Below are 14816 nucleotides of genomic sequence, written 5' to 3' on the forward strand. Positions count from 1 at the left end.
TTTAAAAGGTAGTTAGAAAAACAGAAACCCTGATAACCACCTTTTGAGTAGTTTATAGAGAAAGCAATAGTTTAGAAGCAAGCAAATACTAAAACAAGGTTTAGTTACTGTCAATCCACTACTAAAGATACCTTATTTGTAAAGTATGTTGCAGATAGGCAGGCACAACTGAAAATTCTCTGTTTTCTGGTAGGAGAATTAAAAAGCACTGAGTAAAACATTAAAAAATAGAGGCAAAACATAATGACCCACCCCCCATTTGGATTTTTTGTGTTTTTAAACACATTTAAAAAAATCACTGCATGGCTGAAGTCTATATGGATAAACAAATGCCAAAGTTGAAAAATATATTAAAAAGGTAGGCAGCAACACTGAACACCTACCTTATGCCAGTCCCCATGCTAGGTACACTTACAAAATATTTCTTAATCTTTCACTTAAACCTTTTGAAGGAAGTATTATAATTTAAAAACCAAACAGTCTAAAGTAGTCAAAAAAATTACTTATCTAAACTTAAATTATACCAAGTAGAAACCACCTCCCCACTTGATTCTCAAAATTATTTAACTTCAAGTTAATTAAATGACTCAGATTCAGAGCAACAGTTGGGTAAATTGTAATTTTTTTTATTGGAAAACAAATATACAACTTGGAATGGATTTGAGGCAAATTGTGCCATAAGCAGATTTTCTTTAAGTGGCTAAAACAAAGTTTAAAAAGCAAGTAACAATAAAAGAAAATGTTTCTGGTACAGGACCAGCAGTACAAAAAAATAGTGTACGAGTACCTGGATAAAACACCCGTTTTGCAATAGTGCAACTTTTAAGTACAATTGTTGACTGTCCATAGTCCACGCAGAGTTACAACTCCACACTTCAACAACAACATGCTGACAGTTCCTAAAGAAAACTACTTAAAAAAAAAGGCATAACCCAGATGTTCCCTCATTTGACCAACTCCATCTAAGTTTAGATGTGCAGAAGGGCTTATTAGATATATCCAGAGTAAGCCACATGCAACATGTTATTTGATCAATTTTTCTAAAATAAGGTTTCAGGACAATGACAGTAAGATAAGGGAAGAAAACATGGAGGAATGAAGTCCTAATTACTATACATGCATATTTTTTTTGACAATAGGGGGAAACCTTTTACAGATAAGTTACAAACAAAGAAAAGGCAAATAAACAATTTTGTACAAGAAATTTAACACATTCTGTACAATGTCTTCACTTTGCTGTCATCATTTGTACAAACTCTGAAAAAGAAGTACACAAAAATGTTAAGTCAATGGCAAAAGTCTGACAAAACCAATCACATTTACTCAATCACTGAGCAGTCTCCATTCCCCTTTCTTTCCTCAAAATTATCATAAAGTACAGAGGAAAGCTAGTTTACTGCCAAGGCTGGACCTTCATAAACCAAAATTATTTATGATTATTAATGTATAAACCAAATTAATGCTTTAGATAAGCTATTACAAATAAAAAGCATTCTTGCTTAGTTCAATATCATATATCATACTTCTGAACTGAAGCATGTACAATTTTAGACTTAAAGCTAATTAGAGGGAAGGAGAATCCAATGAAAGAAAGTCACCTTAATTTTGAGGATCTTGAAATAAGTTTGAAGAAGCTTTTCACACTGTTCCACAATTGTTAACAAAAATTGTTTTATCATAGTTTGGAGTGCAGTGCTTCTCAAACTTTAATGTGCATTATGAAATCACCCAGGAATCTTATTAAAATGTAGATTCTAAGTAAAGGGGTAGGATCTGATAATAAATACTTCTAAAAAGTTCTCAGGTGACAATGATGTTGCCTAATCTGTACACAACACTCTGAATAGCAAAAGGTTGGTAAATATCAGTAACTGTTTTAGCATCTCCATTTCTGGGGGGTGGGGGGAAAGTCACTAATTTTGACCTATCAGATACCTAACAAGAACCTCTACCTTTAAGTCAAAGCACAGAATAAGGCAGTGACAGTGAAAGACTTACCTTCATAGTTTACTTGACCATCACCATCAATATCTGCTTCCCTGATCATTTCATCAACCTCTTCATCTGTTAACTTCTCTCCAAGGTTTGTCATCACATGGCGGAGCTCTGCTGCACTAATATAGCCATTACCATCCTACAAAAAAATTTAGTAAAATGTCTAAGCAAAATTATAGACGTAACGAGTTAGAATAGAAGTTTATTAAACTTCACATTAGGGAGCAAAATATACTTTAGTAATCTATACAAACTAAAGAGAGTTTACAAATAGCTGACATATATATTAAATAAATGTCACTGAGAGTCAAGCACGATATCCTATATTGAAATCACAATTTCTTGGTTCCAAAGTCAAGTGATGCCTCTTTCGCCACAAAACTAATGCAATATATATGTTATTAGGAAACCTCCATCTACACTGAATTCTTAAAAAGCTTTTGCTTGATATTAAAGTATGTTGGTAAATCATCAGAAAAACAAGTCTTCACAGATTAAGAGGTCCTGGTATCTTTTTATCCTCAAATTAGAATTGAACAAATCCAGTCTTTGGATACTTTACCTTATCAAACACACGGAATGCTTCTCTAATTTCTTCTTCACTGTCTGTGTCTTTCATTTTTCTTGCCATCATTGTCAGAAATTCCGGGAAGTCAATTGTGCCATTACCTGAAATGGTTTGTTTAGTTGAAACATTACAACAGAACTTAAATGCCACTTCTTCAACTCCCCCTTCCCAAACCCTAAAACTAAAAAGACTTACCATCAGCATCCACCTCATTAATCATGTCCTGTAACTCTGCTTCTGTGGGATTCTGCCCAAGAGACCTCATTACAGTTCCCAACTCCTTTGTTGTTATAGTTCCATCACCATCCTTGTCAAATAGTGAAAAAGCTTCTTTGAATTCTGTTTGAAAGAGAGACCACAATCCAAATGTACAGGTTAACAATAAAAAAGTAACCTCCTAAATGAAATGTTATTAATCAACCGTCAAAGCAAACATATATATAGAGACAGGACCTGAAATGGGATTTTGATTCCTGAAGGATTAGGTGGGGGGAACCTTGTGGTATTTCAAACATTTTTAGCTAATCATATGCTCATATATTGATCTACCTGAGCGTTTTTTCATCTAAAATCTTACAGGGAACTCCAAAATCTAGTCCAGATAAAAGTCAAATTATTGTTGAAAGAGGAAAACACTCAAAGCCCCAGATGACTGCCTTCTCTATTTTCTGTTGAAGCTGCTCTGTGGAACACAATTCAAAATTACAGATCTAACCTACACTCAGAATAGAAAAGGAAAACTACTGTTACCAAATACATACTTCTATATAGCAACTGTACTACTTACAGTAATACCCAAAGTTAAAATTAAGTCTATTTAATCACCTACTAAATTAAAAACAAAAAACTTTAAACTTCAGAACAACCTGCAATAGGCTAGCTTCCTTTTCTGGAAGACAGAAGGGACTATCACCAAATAATCTATAATGATGTTAACAATGGGATGATCAAGATATGAATGGCCAGTTTTAACTAAGTGCTGTATCACTGAAAACAAAATTTAGACCTTTCTTCAGAATATAAAATCCCAAGCTTATAATAGAGATATATTATTGCCTAAAATCTTTTAGATCTTCTTGTGAAATTATGTTGCTTTCAATTCACCACTAGATTACATGGAAAGCTACTGGAGCAACAGTCCAGAATACCTCAATACAGAGAAACTAAATCAGAGATTTAATTTGGTAGTGCAAGGGCATATAAATGAGCTAGTTAACAAAGCTAGCAAAGATATTAGGCCCAGTCAGCAAGCAAACACAGAAGCATACAGCACAGAAACTAAAAGCGGACTTTGGAACTCAACTGCCTGGGCTAAAAAATTCCAGCTCTGCTACTTACTAGTAATGTAAATAACCTTGGGCAGATTTTCTGCCTCAGCTTTCTCATGTGTGTTAAGTGGGGATAACTGTACCTACTTCCTAAATTTAAGAATTAGTATAGGTAAAGCACTTAGAACTATGCCTGGCAAATAACTACTTAATAAATGTCAAGAAAAAGATGGTCTCATTTTCCTGCAGCATCCACAACTACACTGGAAAACTCTCAAACTTCTCTTGGCTTTCACAACAGTAATTTACCTTCTACCTCCTACTGCCTTGCTCTATTTGGGTCTTACAAGGGTCTTGCTCCTATTTGTCTCTTACATATAGATGTGACCAATTTTCTTATCCTTTTTTCTCTCCTTGGCCATTTCATCTATGCCCACCAATAATGAAGACTTCACATCTTTAGTCCACTCATCTCTCTCAACATAATATTTTTATTTCTCACTCCTACAGGACATCTTCCCTGGCTGACCTCAAGGAAGACAATGAAAATCAATTCTATACTCCTCAGCAACCCTAAGAATGCAAACAAAAACCACCTTAATTCTTTTTCCCTGAAACCTGTCAAGGCCTGCTGAATTCTGCTATTTAAATACTGCCTGATTCTTTGCTCATCTCTACATCCAACATTTTGGCTAATGACCCTATCATCTTTTATCTGGACTACCACAATAGCCTCCAAATGGATTCTTTATTTAAAATTATCCACACAACTACCCGAGTCCTATTACCTTTTTGGATTATCACATTATTTTCTTCTGCTTTGATTCTTTTAATTGCTTAGCTTTAGACCAGGTATCACTGACTAGTTATAGTTTGCTACACTCAGTAAGTAGTAAGTGCCACTTACTACTACTGAGTGCTAAACATTCCACTCCATTTAAATATTACTTGTCTTCAGAGGAACTCACCTGATATCAGAAGCTCAGTACCAAACTACTGACTGATCTTATGAAAATATGCAGTACTAACCTAGACCAACCCAATGACAAAAATAAATCAGAGTCCTACAAACAGCAGAATTTGATGAAAACATTTCCATTTTACACTCAGGTTTTTTAAAAAAACAGGATGTACAAATACTGTCTAGAAATATATAAACTATTAGGTTTGGAACACAGTAGCATCTATCACCTAATAACTTAGGCTCCAAGAAAATTAAAGTACTTAGAGATTTGTATTTATTTACATTACATTCTCTGCTATAATACAGTTATCGTGTGACACCACCATTATGTACAAAAATTCCCAGTATAACTAGCCATAATCATTTTACTAAACGATTTAACTTAAACGACAAATTCTGAAAGATGCATGCTATAAGTTTATGTATGTGTGTTCTAAATTTCAAGAAGTTTAAACATCTAATAACTCTTAAAATATTTGCTGGAATAAGTGAAAAGCAGAAAATGAAACCATTTCTATGCTGTAACTAGTGTTTACTTCATGCATACAAAAAGGAATAAAAATACTTTGAAGGTCAAGGTTTATTCCAAATCTCTATTTGTATTTTTACACTAAAGAGGCAGAAACACCTGCAAAAACTTAAAATAAGAATAAACTGAAAAGTACAATTTTATTCCACCTGCTTCTATAGCTCACCACTTGTGCTTCAGAACAGTTTAATCTTAATATATAGAAGCATATCATTCTAAACAGTATTTCCCAGGAATGAGTTGAATATAAACCTAGGAGTCAAAACCTCAATATACGATAAGAAAACAACAGGTCCTGAATGTCACAGAACAGCTATCTTCAGCATAATTGATGGAACCTCCCAAAATTCATTCTAGTTATACCCAAGTTGAAACTTTCAGAAATCATAATATTACTTGTTTTATTTGTTCATTAGCAACCCCAGGATACCTTTCTAAATATTTTTACATAAATTTATAATTCTATTAAAACAGGTCATCATGAAACAATCACAGGAAAAATCAAATGCCTGTTTATCAATTTCTATTTATTTATAAAATTCTGAACTTATTAATCCTTTAAAGGCCATGTACCAGACCTTTATTGTTGAGTAAGATTAGTACCTTTTTATCAAATAAGTTTTATCCCTACACTGAACTTTAAAAGTTTAATGGTTTAGGCATAAATTTCTTTAAAGAAAAAAAATTATTTTACATTTTTTCTTTAAATATTAAATACCAACAACTAATGACATCATGGCAGAGTCATCAACAAAACTAACTTGTTAGTGATGTCACACTAGACTGTTCTGGATTGCTCTTTAAGACCAGGGTAACGTAAACAACTCTAGAAACTTCACCTAAACAATAAGCATACTTTTTTTCTAGACTAAGTTATTTGTTAGAGGAATTTCAAACCTGAAGTAGTAATGATTATCAGATGAAGATAAAAAGTACCTTAGTATACTCAACCTTGCATTATATGTATGAAGCTTGTTAGCACAAGTAGAACTAAGACTCTAAGATATTACTGGTTACCAGCAATTACAATTTACCAGATTAAAAAAATTTTTTGCCTTCACCTCAAAGGTAGACATTGAGAGGGACTTTGGGAGGAGACAGAATAATTCTTAGGAATAGGGTAGGTACTGTTCTAGAACATACATGTGTGGCACACCTCTTTGAAAATTTATCTATTCAAGAAATATTTATTCAAAGTTTAAGGGAATTTAATAAAACTGTAAATGGCAAAAAAAAAAAAAAAAGAAATATTTATTCAGTCCTTACTGTGTGGGAGGTACTGGGGATACAGAGGAAATAAAAAGGTCCGTGATTTCACAGGATTTTTATTTTAATAGCATAAAAGCTTTGGCTCCTCTACCTAAAAGGTTCACTAAAACCTAGGGTCCAAGAACAGCTTTATTAAAAGCCTAGGAAAAGGCAGAGTATGGAAAGAACCTAAAATAGATTTTCCTACCACTCTCACTAGAAATTTAATTGTATGATAGGAACCAATGAAAAGACAGAATTTATCTTAAAGACAATGTTCCATGAACTACAAGTATTCTTTACAAAAATGCAATCAGCCAGAGGACTGAGCCTCTTATATTTAACAGACACAAACTACTTTTTAAAAGAGTTGCATGTGTGTTTGGGAGAGGAGTAATGAGCATCAACTATGTGACTGGCACCTTGAGTAATACATTTTCTACCCCGAAGTGAACACGCTGCGCCATGCAGAACTACCTGACTGGGACTACGGAGAAATGAAAGGCAAAGACAGGTGTATTAGAGAAGGTAAGAACTTAAGAGTGGAAATAATACCCCAAGTCATTTCCTCAAGACATTATATAGAAAACTACTCCAGAATAATTTACATTTCATCAATACACTTATAAATGAAGAAAGAAATTATTTCCAAAGCTGTGCTTGACTACTTCAACACACCCTATACATGCAAATTTACCAACCCTAAAAAGCAAATTCCCAGTTTAAGTCAAATGCACAGTAAGAAATAAAAATAAAACCTGCTTAAATTGGTCCTTAATGCTAATAGGTTTCTACTTTACACAGTCCTAGCAAATACTATTTTGTGATGAGTATTTGAGGAGACTAATGATTTCTGGCTCCAACAAATTTGGGTATGAGGGGTGGAGCTTACTTTAAATGGGCTACATAGCTCAGTTCCAACTGGGTTTCTTAGTTTACTCTAGCATTTAAAAAAAAAAATAAAAAAGCTTTAGTGATTTTGAGCTCTTGAAATTCCTTGCCTACCAGGAAAACTATGGCAATCAAAACTGCTTGATGCTTTTGTTAATAAGTCTATAAATCAAAGTCAAGGAATAGAGTTTGAAAAGCATTTCAACACTGCAACCAAAAAGCAAAACACCATTTATTAAGTTTCCCCAACATTTTGATGTTAACTAGCCATCTCAAAGTAGTAGAATAAAATCAAAAGTACTAATGGTTCGGCGTATTGACAACATCTCATCAAGTTTTATGTAGCAATTTCACATACTTCCATAGCAAATCAAAGGATACAAAACTTACAACTGATTTCAACAGCTATCACTGCTTTTTAAGATAAAATTCCAATTACTACATCTGTAAAGTAGAATGCTAACTTTTGGATCTAAGTTTTTCACTAGAGAAATGGTTATTCCCTGAATGACCATATATGCAATTCTAAGGTTAAAATATTAGCTACTTTAAACCAGGGTAAATTCAACATTCATTTTCTGATTTTACATTTCTAGTTACCTATTAACTACTATTTGGCCTCTTTTCCTATGGAGAATGATATGACGCTGAAGTGTTAAAACCTGCCCAGAATTCATGTTTTACAGCAAGATAATCTTTAAGAAAAACAAAGACCACCCCTACCAGGCTCAAAAGTATATCCACATAACCTAAAAACATGTCTTTAATTACATTTAGCCCCACACATCTTTCATAGTCAAGTTTACTTTCTCACTTGCCAGAGTAGGTTCAATTACTGTATTACACTCATTTGTTACCATCTACTACACAGATCAAAGTTAATTCTGTCATACAAGTACCTTATTTTGAGAACAGCGAATCAATTTATAATAAAATCCAATGGGTATAATCTAGCAAAGTTATTTCTCACCTGCAATCTGCTCTTCAGTCAGCTGGTCAGCCTACAAAGAGATCAAAGAAATAGTTAAGTGGCTTGAGAGTATGTAGTTTAACACTTACAGAAACAAGTTTAAAAACATTCAAGGTGGGACTTCCCTGGCGGTGCAGTGGTTAAGAATCCACCTGCCAATGCAGGGGACAAGGGTTCGACCCCTGGTCCAGGAAGATCCCACATGCTGCGGAGCAACTAAGCCCGTGTGCCACAACTATTGAGCCCACGTGCTGCAACTACTAAAGCCCGCGTGCCTATAGCCCGTGCTCCACAACAAGCTGCCACAATGAGAAGCACGCGCAGCGCAACGAAGAGTAGCCTGTGCTCGCCACAACTAGAGAATGCCCGCCACAACTAGAGAATGCCCGCATGCAGCAACGAAGACCCAACCCAGCCATAAATAAATAAATAAAAATTAAAAACAAAAAAAAATTCAAGGTTCACCCTGTTCCATAAACTTTACTTAGTTCAACATTCCTTAGTACCAAACACAGGTGGGCAGAAAATGCACACATCTTATCTTCAAAGCTAAGCTAACTCGCCCCCAAGTTTAAGATACGGAAATATTTCAGAATACGTTTGAAAGTCTAATTTTACACAAATTTTTAAAAAGCAAATCTAGCAAACTAGAAAGTTTAATTGGAATTGGTATTCTTCTAAAGCAAGGATAGATCCAATAGAAATGTTTCCTTTTTCAAAATTAAGATATCTAAACTTAAGCTCACCTCCTCAGGTAAATACAAACCATTAATACCAGAAATCTCCATTGAATCAAAAATAATGAACAAGGACTACATTTAAAATTCCCCTGTAAGTGGCTAAATACTTCACTTGGACAAATATGTGATTTTCAAAACTTCAACAACAACAAAAAAATTACTAAGCAAAACTATCAAAAAGACAAAAATCCAAGCTGTCCTGGTTGGAGCAACATGAAAGGTACCAGTTTTTACTCCTCCTCACCTGCCATGCAACTGCAGAGAATCCAGGATTCTGAGTATTTGAAGTACATTACCTACAAAATGTTAAGTCCAGCTACTTATTTTCTCTTTATGTTTGAAATTCCAAAGTGAGCATAAGATTTGTGATGTTTTTAGCAAATGGAGTAAAGTTACTTGTTTTTACTTAAAAAAACACACATTCAGGCACCTGCTATATGTTGTTTTTATTCAATCTTCACAACAACCCTTAATGGTATTAATAATATCATTAATACCCTATCTCACAGATGGGGAGAGAGGCTCAGGTTAAATTTCAGCGAGCGCGAGTACAAAACTACTAACTAGTAGAGTCAGAATTAAACACTAAGGTGTCAGACATATCCAATACCTTCAATTTTAAATTCAGAGCACACCATAATATTATAAAGACATTTGCAAAATAACAAGCCTCCTTGTTCTTCATGTGGCCTTCATCCTTGGACATTTCATTGCTTATTGGTACATATATCCAGAGGCACTGACAAGAAATAGCCTCCTATCTAATATTCCTACCTACAGAAGTCAAGTGTACTATGATTAATCCATTCACTTATTGGTATGAGAAGAAGAATAAACCCTGCCTGGTTTCCTTCATTTTAAATGAACACACCCCTGGCAAGGATAAAACCTTAATATAGGATAGCATCACATTTTTTTCTCTAGGAGACAGCATGAGAACATTTGAGAAGAAACCAGAAGAGGAGAAGTTTTCTTTCCCTGATAAACAGTTTTGATTTGACCTTGATGCAAACTCAATTCGTTGCTTTAAAAAAAAGAAAAGAAAAAAAGCCAATAGTCTAGTAACTTAAAATTGAAGAGCCAATAATTAAGCTCAAATGCAGAAGTTTATAAAATAAAAATTATCTACTTTTATCCTTACAAATCCCAATCCTCCAAGTATTTGGTATAAAATCAGTCGATTGTTTTCTCTAGGGATAAGATTTAAAACCCAGTAAATCCACTGAGTTAATTTTTACTTTGTTAGAGACTATAGATGATTTACTTGTAGTCTCATTCCATTCTGCTAGACATCTATCATTTCTGAAAGAAGGGCAACATGGCATGGTGGAAGAAAAAAGCATGGTGCTTTGAGTCATCGCTGGGCTAGTATCCCAGCTCTGCCACTCAATAGCTGTGACCTTGGACATGTTACTCAACCTCATTGTCAACTTCACCTGTGACACAGAATATTAATACCTACCTTGCAGTGTTATTGTGCACAGTAAGTGAGAAGCTATGTAAAGGGCTAGCCCAAAGAGTTCAGTGATAACTATTTTATATAAATTAATTAACCAAAGAACCTACAATGTAATGTTAAACACCAACCTGACTAGTTCAACTTTCACACAGAAGGGAGACAGGTGGGGCATTATCAAGCCCTTTACAGCGAACTCACCACATTCCATGTTAACTTTAAGATGAGAAAATCTACTTCCACAAAGTGAAACCACAAGTTGCAAGCCCAGGGACAGATGTGGCAGGACACATCAGTTTAGGACTAGTTAAGCCAAATGTGTGGAAGACACTGCAGCATGTGCGAAAGCTGAAGGAATGACTGCTATGTGCAGAAACAACAGGGATTTTTCTCTCGACAAGTTGTGCGGGAAGAGATTTTGAGAAGACTCATTTGTACGAAAGCTGAGAAGGCCTCAGGAAGAAAACTTTAAAATTAACCAATTTTGCTCGAAAAGTCAAAATTTTAATGGCCCCACACCATCCTGTCTGCGATCTCAGTAAAGATCACAAATGAGCTTCAAGGAATAAACAGGACACTAAGTCACATAGCCTGAAAGTGCTAGATATTGCTTGCAATGTTTCAGGAAACTTAAAGACAATTTTTTTGTATTTACTACTAACCCAGAGTTCAAGGTTTGAAAATAACCTTTATCAGCAACATTCAGATTAAAGCCTACTAAAAGCAAAAACACAAAGCTCCCTAGCACTGTAATTTGTAAGCCTTTTCCAATGAAATACAAATAAATTTGGTTCTCATTTCTGTCTATGGAGAGAGTCATTTTCTTGGTAGAAGAACTAAAAGAATTATACTTCTGGGAAAACTCAAGCTCATCAAAATGTGTGTTTGTCTCAGTAAATAACTCACTAGAGAGATGACTAGTTCTTACTCCTTTGTTTCTACAAATATTGATGTAATTCTTCCTATTGCTCTTGTCAACTCTAGAGAAAGCTCCCAGGCACCAGTACACTCTCAGGTTCCACCTCAGACCTACTGGACTAGAATCTGCATTTTGGAGAAATGCAGGTGATTTGTCAACACTGATAAAAACACTACTAATCTAGACTACATGTGTGACCTTAAGGAAATTACATACCTATTAAACATTTCCAAAATGGCATTCAAAAGTAGGTATGGATACCCTTGGAGCATATCTAGTGAAAGGTGGTATAAAAATAATCCAAAATTCATCTGAGTAAGTGTATCAGTCCATAGGCTTGAAATGAAACAAACTTCCACCCTTCATTGATTCCTGTTTACTCCAAGTGCTACTTAGATACAACAAAGGCTTCATAAGTAAAAATTTTTCTACCATTTCAGAAATCAGGGTATTTGTTTTATCTATATCAAAAGCAATCTCTAAATTATTTCAGTAGAGTTTAAGATACCTTTCATTCTGATAGAACAGCACTTACACGGCATCTTGGTCCAAAAGAGAAAACGCTAGAAGATATTACTTCTTAAAAATTACCTTTACTAAAGGCCAAATTTGACCATTCTAGCTGAATCTAGAACTTTCTATATTTTAATAGAGCCTTGGTGAATTTCTTCAGTCTAGTAGAAACAGATCTTTTTGCTGTTCGATGGGATATTTATTTAGACTGAAGTGACCAAATTTTCTACCTCTTCACATCTTTTACTTATCACCCCAGCCTCAAGTCTTCTTAATGCAATCAATCTCCCTTCAATGAGCATGCATCGACTATATGTAAACCCAAGAGCCATGTGAGCAAACTTATTCCACTTCCACATCAAATACATGTTCATTCTCTGACTTTACAGAGTCCTAATTTTAAATCATCAGGTCTTATAACTATAAAATTACCTGAGGACAATTCCCAAATTAGTTAACAATGACTGTCAATTTAACTAACTGAAACCCCCCCAAACATCAATGATGTGAACAGTAACTACAAAAGCCTACCCTTGGCAAAGGACCCCGAAGGGTAGATACAAACTCTATGCCTCACCAAGAAACTCCATTTGAGCTCTTGATTCAATTATCAGACTGATCAGGAAGAAACCTTACCTTTCATATGAGAAATTAAAAAAAAAAAAAAAATTTACCCCACAATTTTGAATCTTAATTACATGCCTATAGTGTACACCCTGTTTCACCTAAAAGTAAACTCAACCAGCACATTCAAGTTTAGAATTTAGAATATCAAGATGGAAGAGTACATCAAACAAATGCGAACTCCTCTCCCCACGCCCATACATGCTGGAGGTTTCAGTTGGCAAGGATTCCCAACTCCTGTTTAAGATGTCACCTTGCCTCCCGGACACACCCATCTCCCGTAATCACTTGGCAGAAGAAACGACAAAATAAGTATTGCAAATTACCGCCCTCATTAGTTTTTTTTTTTTATTATTAAACAGGAAAGAACTGGAGTTCCGGTCTCTAGTGACAGGAACATGCTTTTAAAAATTCCCTGTTCCCCTTCTTTCACGACGGTCTTTGACGGCCATTACTGTACAAATGAACTAAACTGCACGTTAAGATATCTGGCACTTTCTCTACGGAAATACCAGTTATTTTCAAGGGGGTTGGAGCGGGGCAACACTGTGTGTGGTAGTGGTTCTTTAACATTACGGCGTGCACGTGAGCACTCAAGAGGAGGACTGTGGCCCTTCTCAAAGGCATCCTTCCATTTGTTACAGGAGAGTAAGACCGACTTTCACAACAGAACGACAGTCACCCCGGAGCTGGCTTTCGGTAGGTGAACAGGAAATGCCTTTCAGACCCCCCCAGCTGGAGCCTCTGGCTTTCTCTAACGAGATGAATAGTGGGAGGCTGCGCCTGACTTCAGATATACAGCCATTTCCTTCAACGACAAAACCACTTCAAAAATTTTTTTTTATTTTAAATGTCCAGCCTGGGAGGTGGAATTAGGTCTCAAGGCGCAGAGGGAGCAAAAAGATCAGGAATCACCGAGCTTCCTTCGCGCCGCCAGAGGGGGATGGGAACCGGCCGAGGCTGCCCTCCCCAACCTATGCCGGAACGGCCGGCCTCGCAGTGCCGCGGGCCGCCCAGACCTCCGCAGTCCTGCAGGTGCCAGCGCAGCAGCTGAGGCGCGAGCCTAGCCGGGCGGGCGGCGGCCCCAGCCCCGCGCCCGCCCCGCCCCGCCTCCGGCCGCTCCCAGCGCCGCGCGGGCTCGGCCCACACAGCGCGCCCGCCCCTCGCCCCCTCCCGGCCCGACCCGCGGGGCTGCGGGCTGACGGCCTCGCGCGCTCCCGCCCGCCCCCTCGGCGCAAGGCGGCCGCGCGCGGACAAAAGCGCTTCCTGGCGTCCGCACCAACCGTCCGTTGGGCTTTTGAATCCGGCCCCGGGCTGACCTTTCGAGATGCCCGACCCAAAGCTTCTGCGCTCCTGCTCCCCCCCGCCCTTCCACTCTCGCCTCCCCCGGGGGCCGACCTGCCCCCCGCCCAGGCTCCATCCTCATCCAGCCCCTGAGGAGCTCCGCAGCGCCGGGGGCGGTGCGCCCGGCCCCCAGTACACTAGGGGACACCTCCCTGAGGAGACTGGGGGGGTGGGGAAGCACCTGCGACACAACGGCCGCGGGCGCCCCCAGCCTCATGTGCGCCATCCCCCTGGCGAAAACCACTCCTGGAGAGTGTGAGGGTGGCAAGTTCCCTTTCTTTCGTCAATTCGCTTCAGCCTCTTCCCCCCACAGGCCGAGCGCCGGCAGCTTAGCGACGCACTCACCATGCTGCAAGCGCTACCGGTCTCCGGGACTCGACTACACAACCACTCAGCTCGCTCGCTCCACTCGGACTAATTCTCCTCCTCCGCCCCCAGCGCCTCATAAACACCTCCCTCCGCCAGATCCCTCCGCCGCACGCCAGATAACGGAACATCACAAACGAGTCCCGGCCAACCCCCTCCACTCCAACTCCTCTCGAGACCCCTTTATCCACAGTTGTGTGGTCGACGATACAAGCGCTAAAGGGACGGGGGCGAACGGATGGCGTAAGTGGGTTTCGCTTCCCAGCGAGCCGTTGAAGGGCCGGTGGAGTCGCGCCTGAGAGGCGCTACTTTGCGGCGCGGAAGAGCATCGTGGTAGCGACGCGTAACGCGACGATCGTTGAACCGGCCTCTGATTGGCTGGTTCGTACCTGCAATGCGTCACTGGGGCTCGCTGCCACCG

At 38.0% G+C, this 14816-nt stretch overlaps 1 protein-coding gene across 1 annotated transcript; it reads right to left on the minus strand.

Annotated features, from left to right (window-relative positions):
* Positions 1-610: 610 nt before the first annotated feature.
* On the minus strand, positions 611-14495 carry CALM2 (calmodulin 2). The gene is made up of 6 exons (XM_068564342.1): positions 14375-14495; positions 8434-8464; positions 2759-2902; positions 2558-2664; positions 1999-2134; positions 611-1257 (listed from the first exon to the last, which is right to left on the minus strand). Exons 1-6 carry the CDS (start codon positions 14375-14377, stop codon positions 1229-1231), a joined length of 450 nt encoding a protein of 149 aa, XP_068420443.1. The 5' UTR covers positions 14378-14495; the 3' UTR covers positions 611-1228.
* Positions 14496-14816: the final 321 nt, after the last annotated feature.

This window comes from Eschrichtius robustus, chromosome 15 (assembly GCF_028021215.1).
Source record: "Eschrichtius robustus isolate mEscRob2 chromosome 15, mEscRob2.pri, whole genome shotgun sequence".
In the NCBI taxonomy this organism is placed as follows: domain Eukaryota; kingdom Metazoa; phylum Chordata; class Mammalia; order Artiodactyla; family Eschrichtiidae; genus Eschrichtius; species Eschrichtius robustus.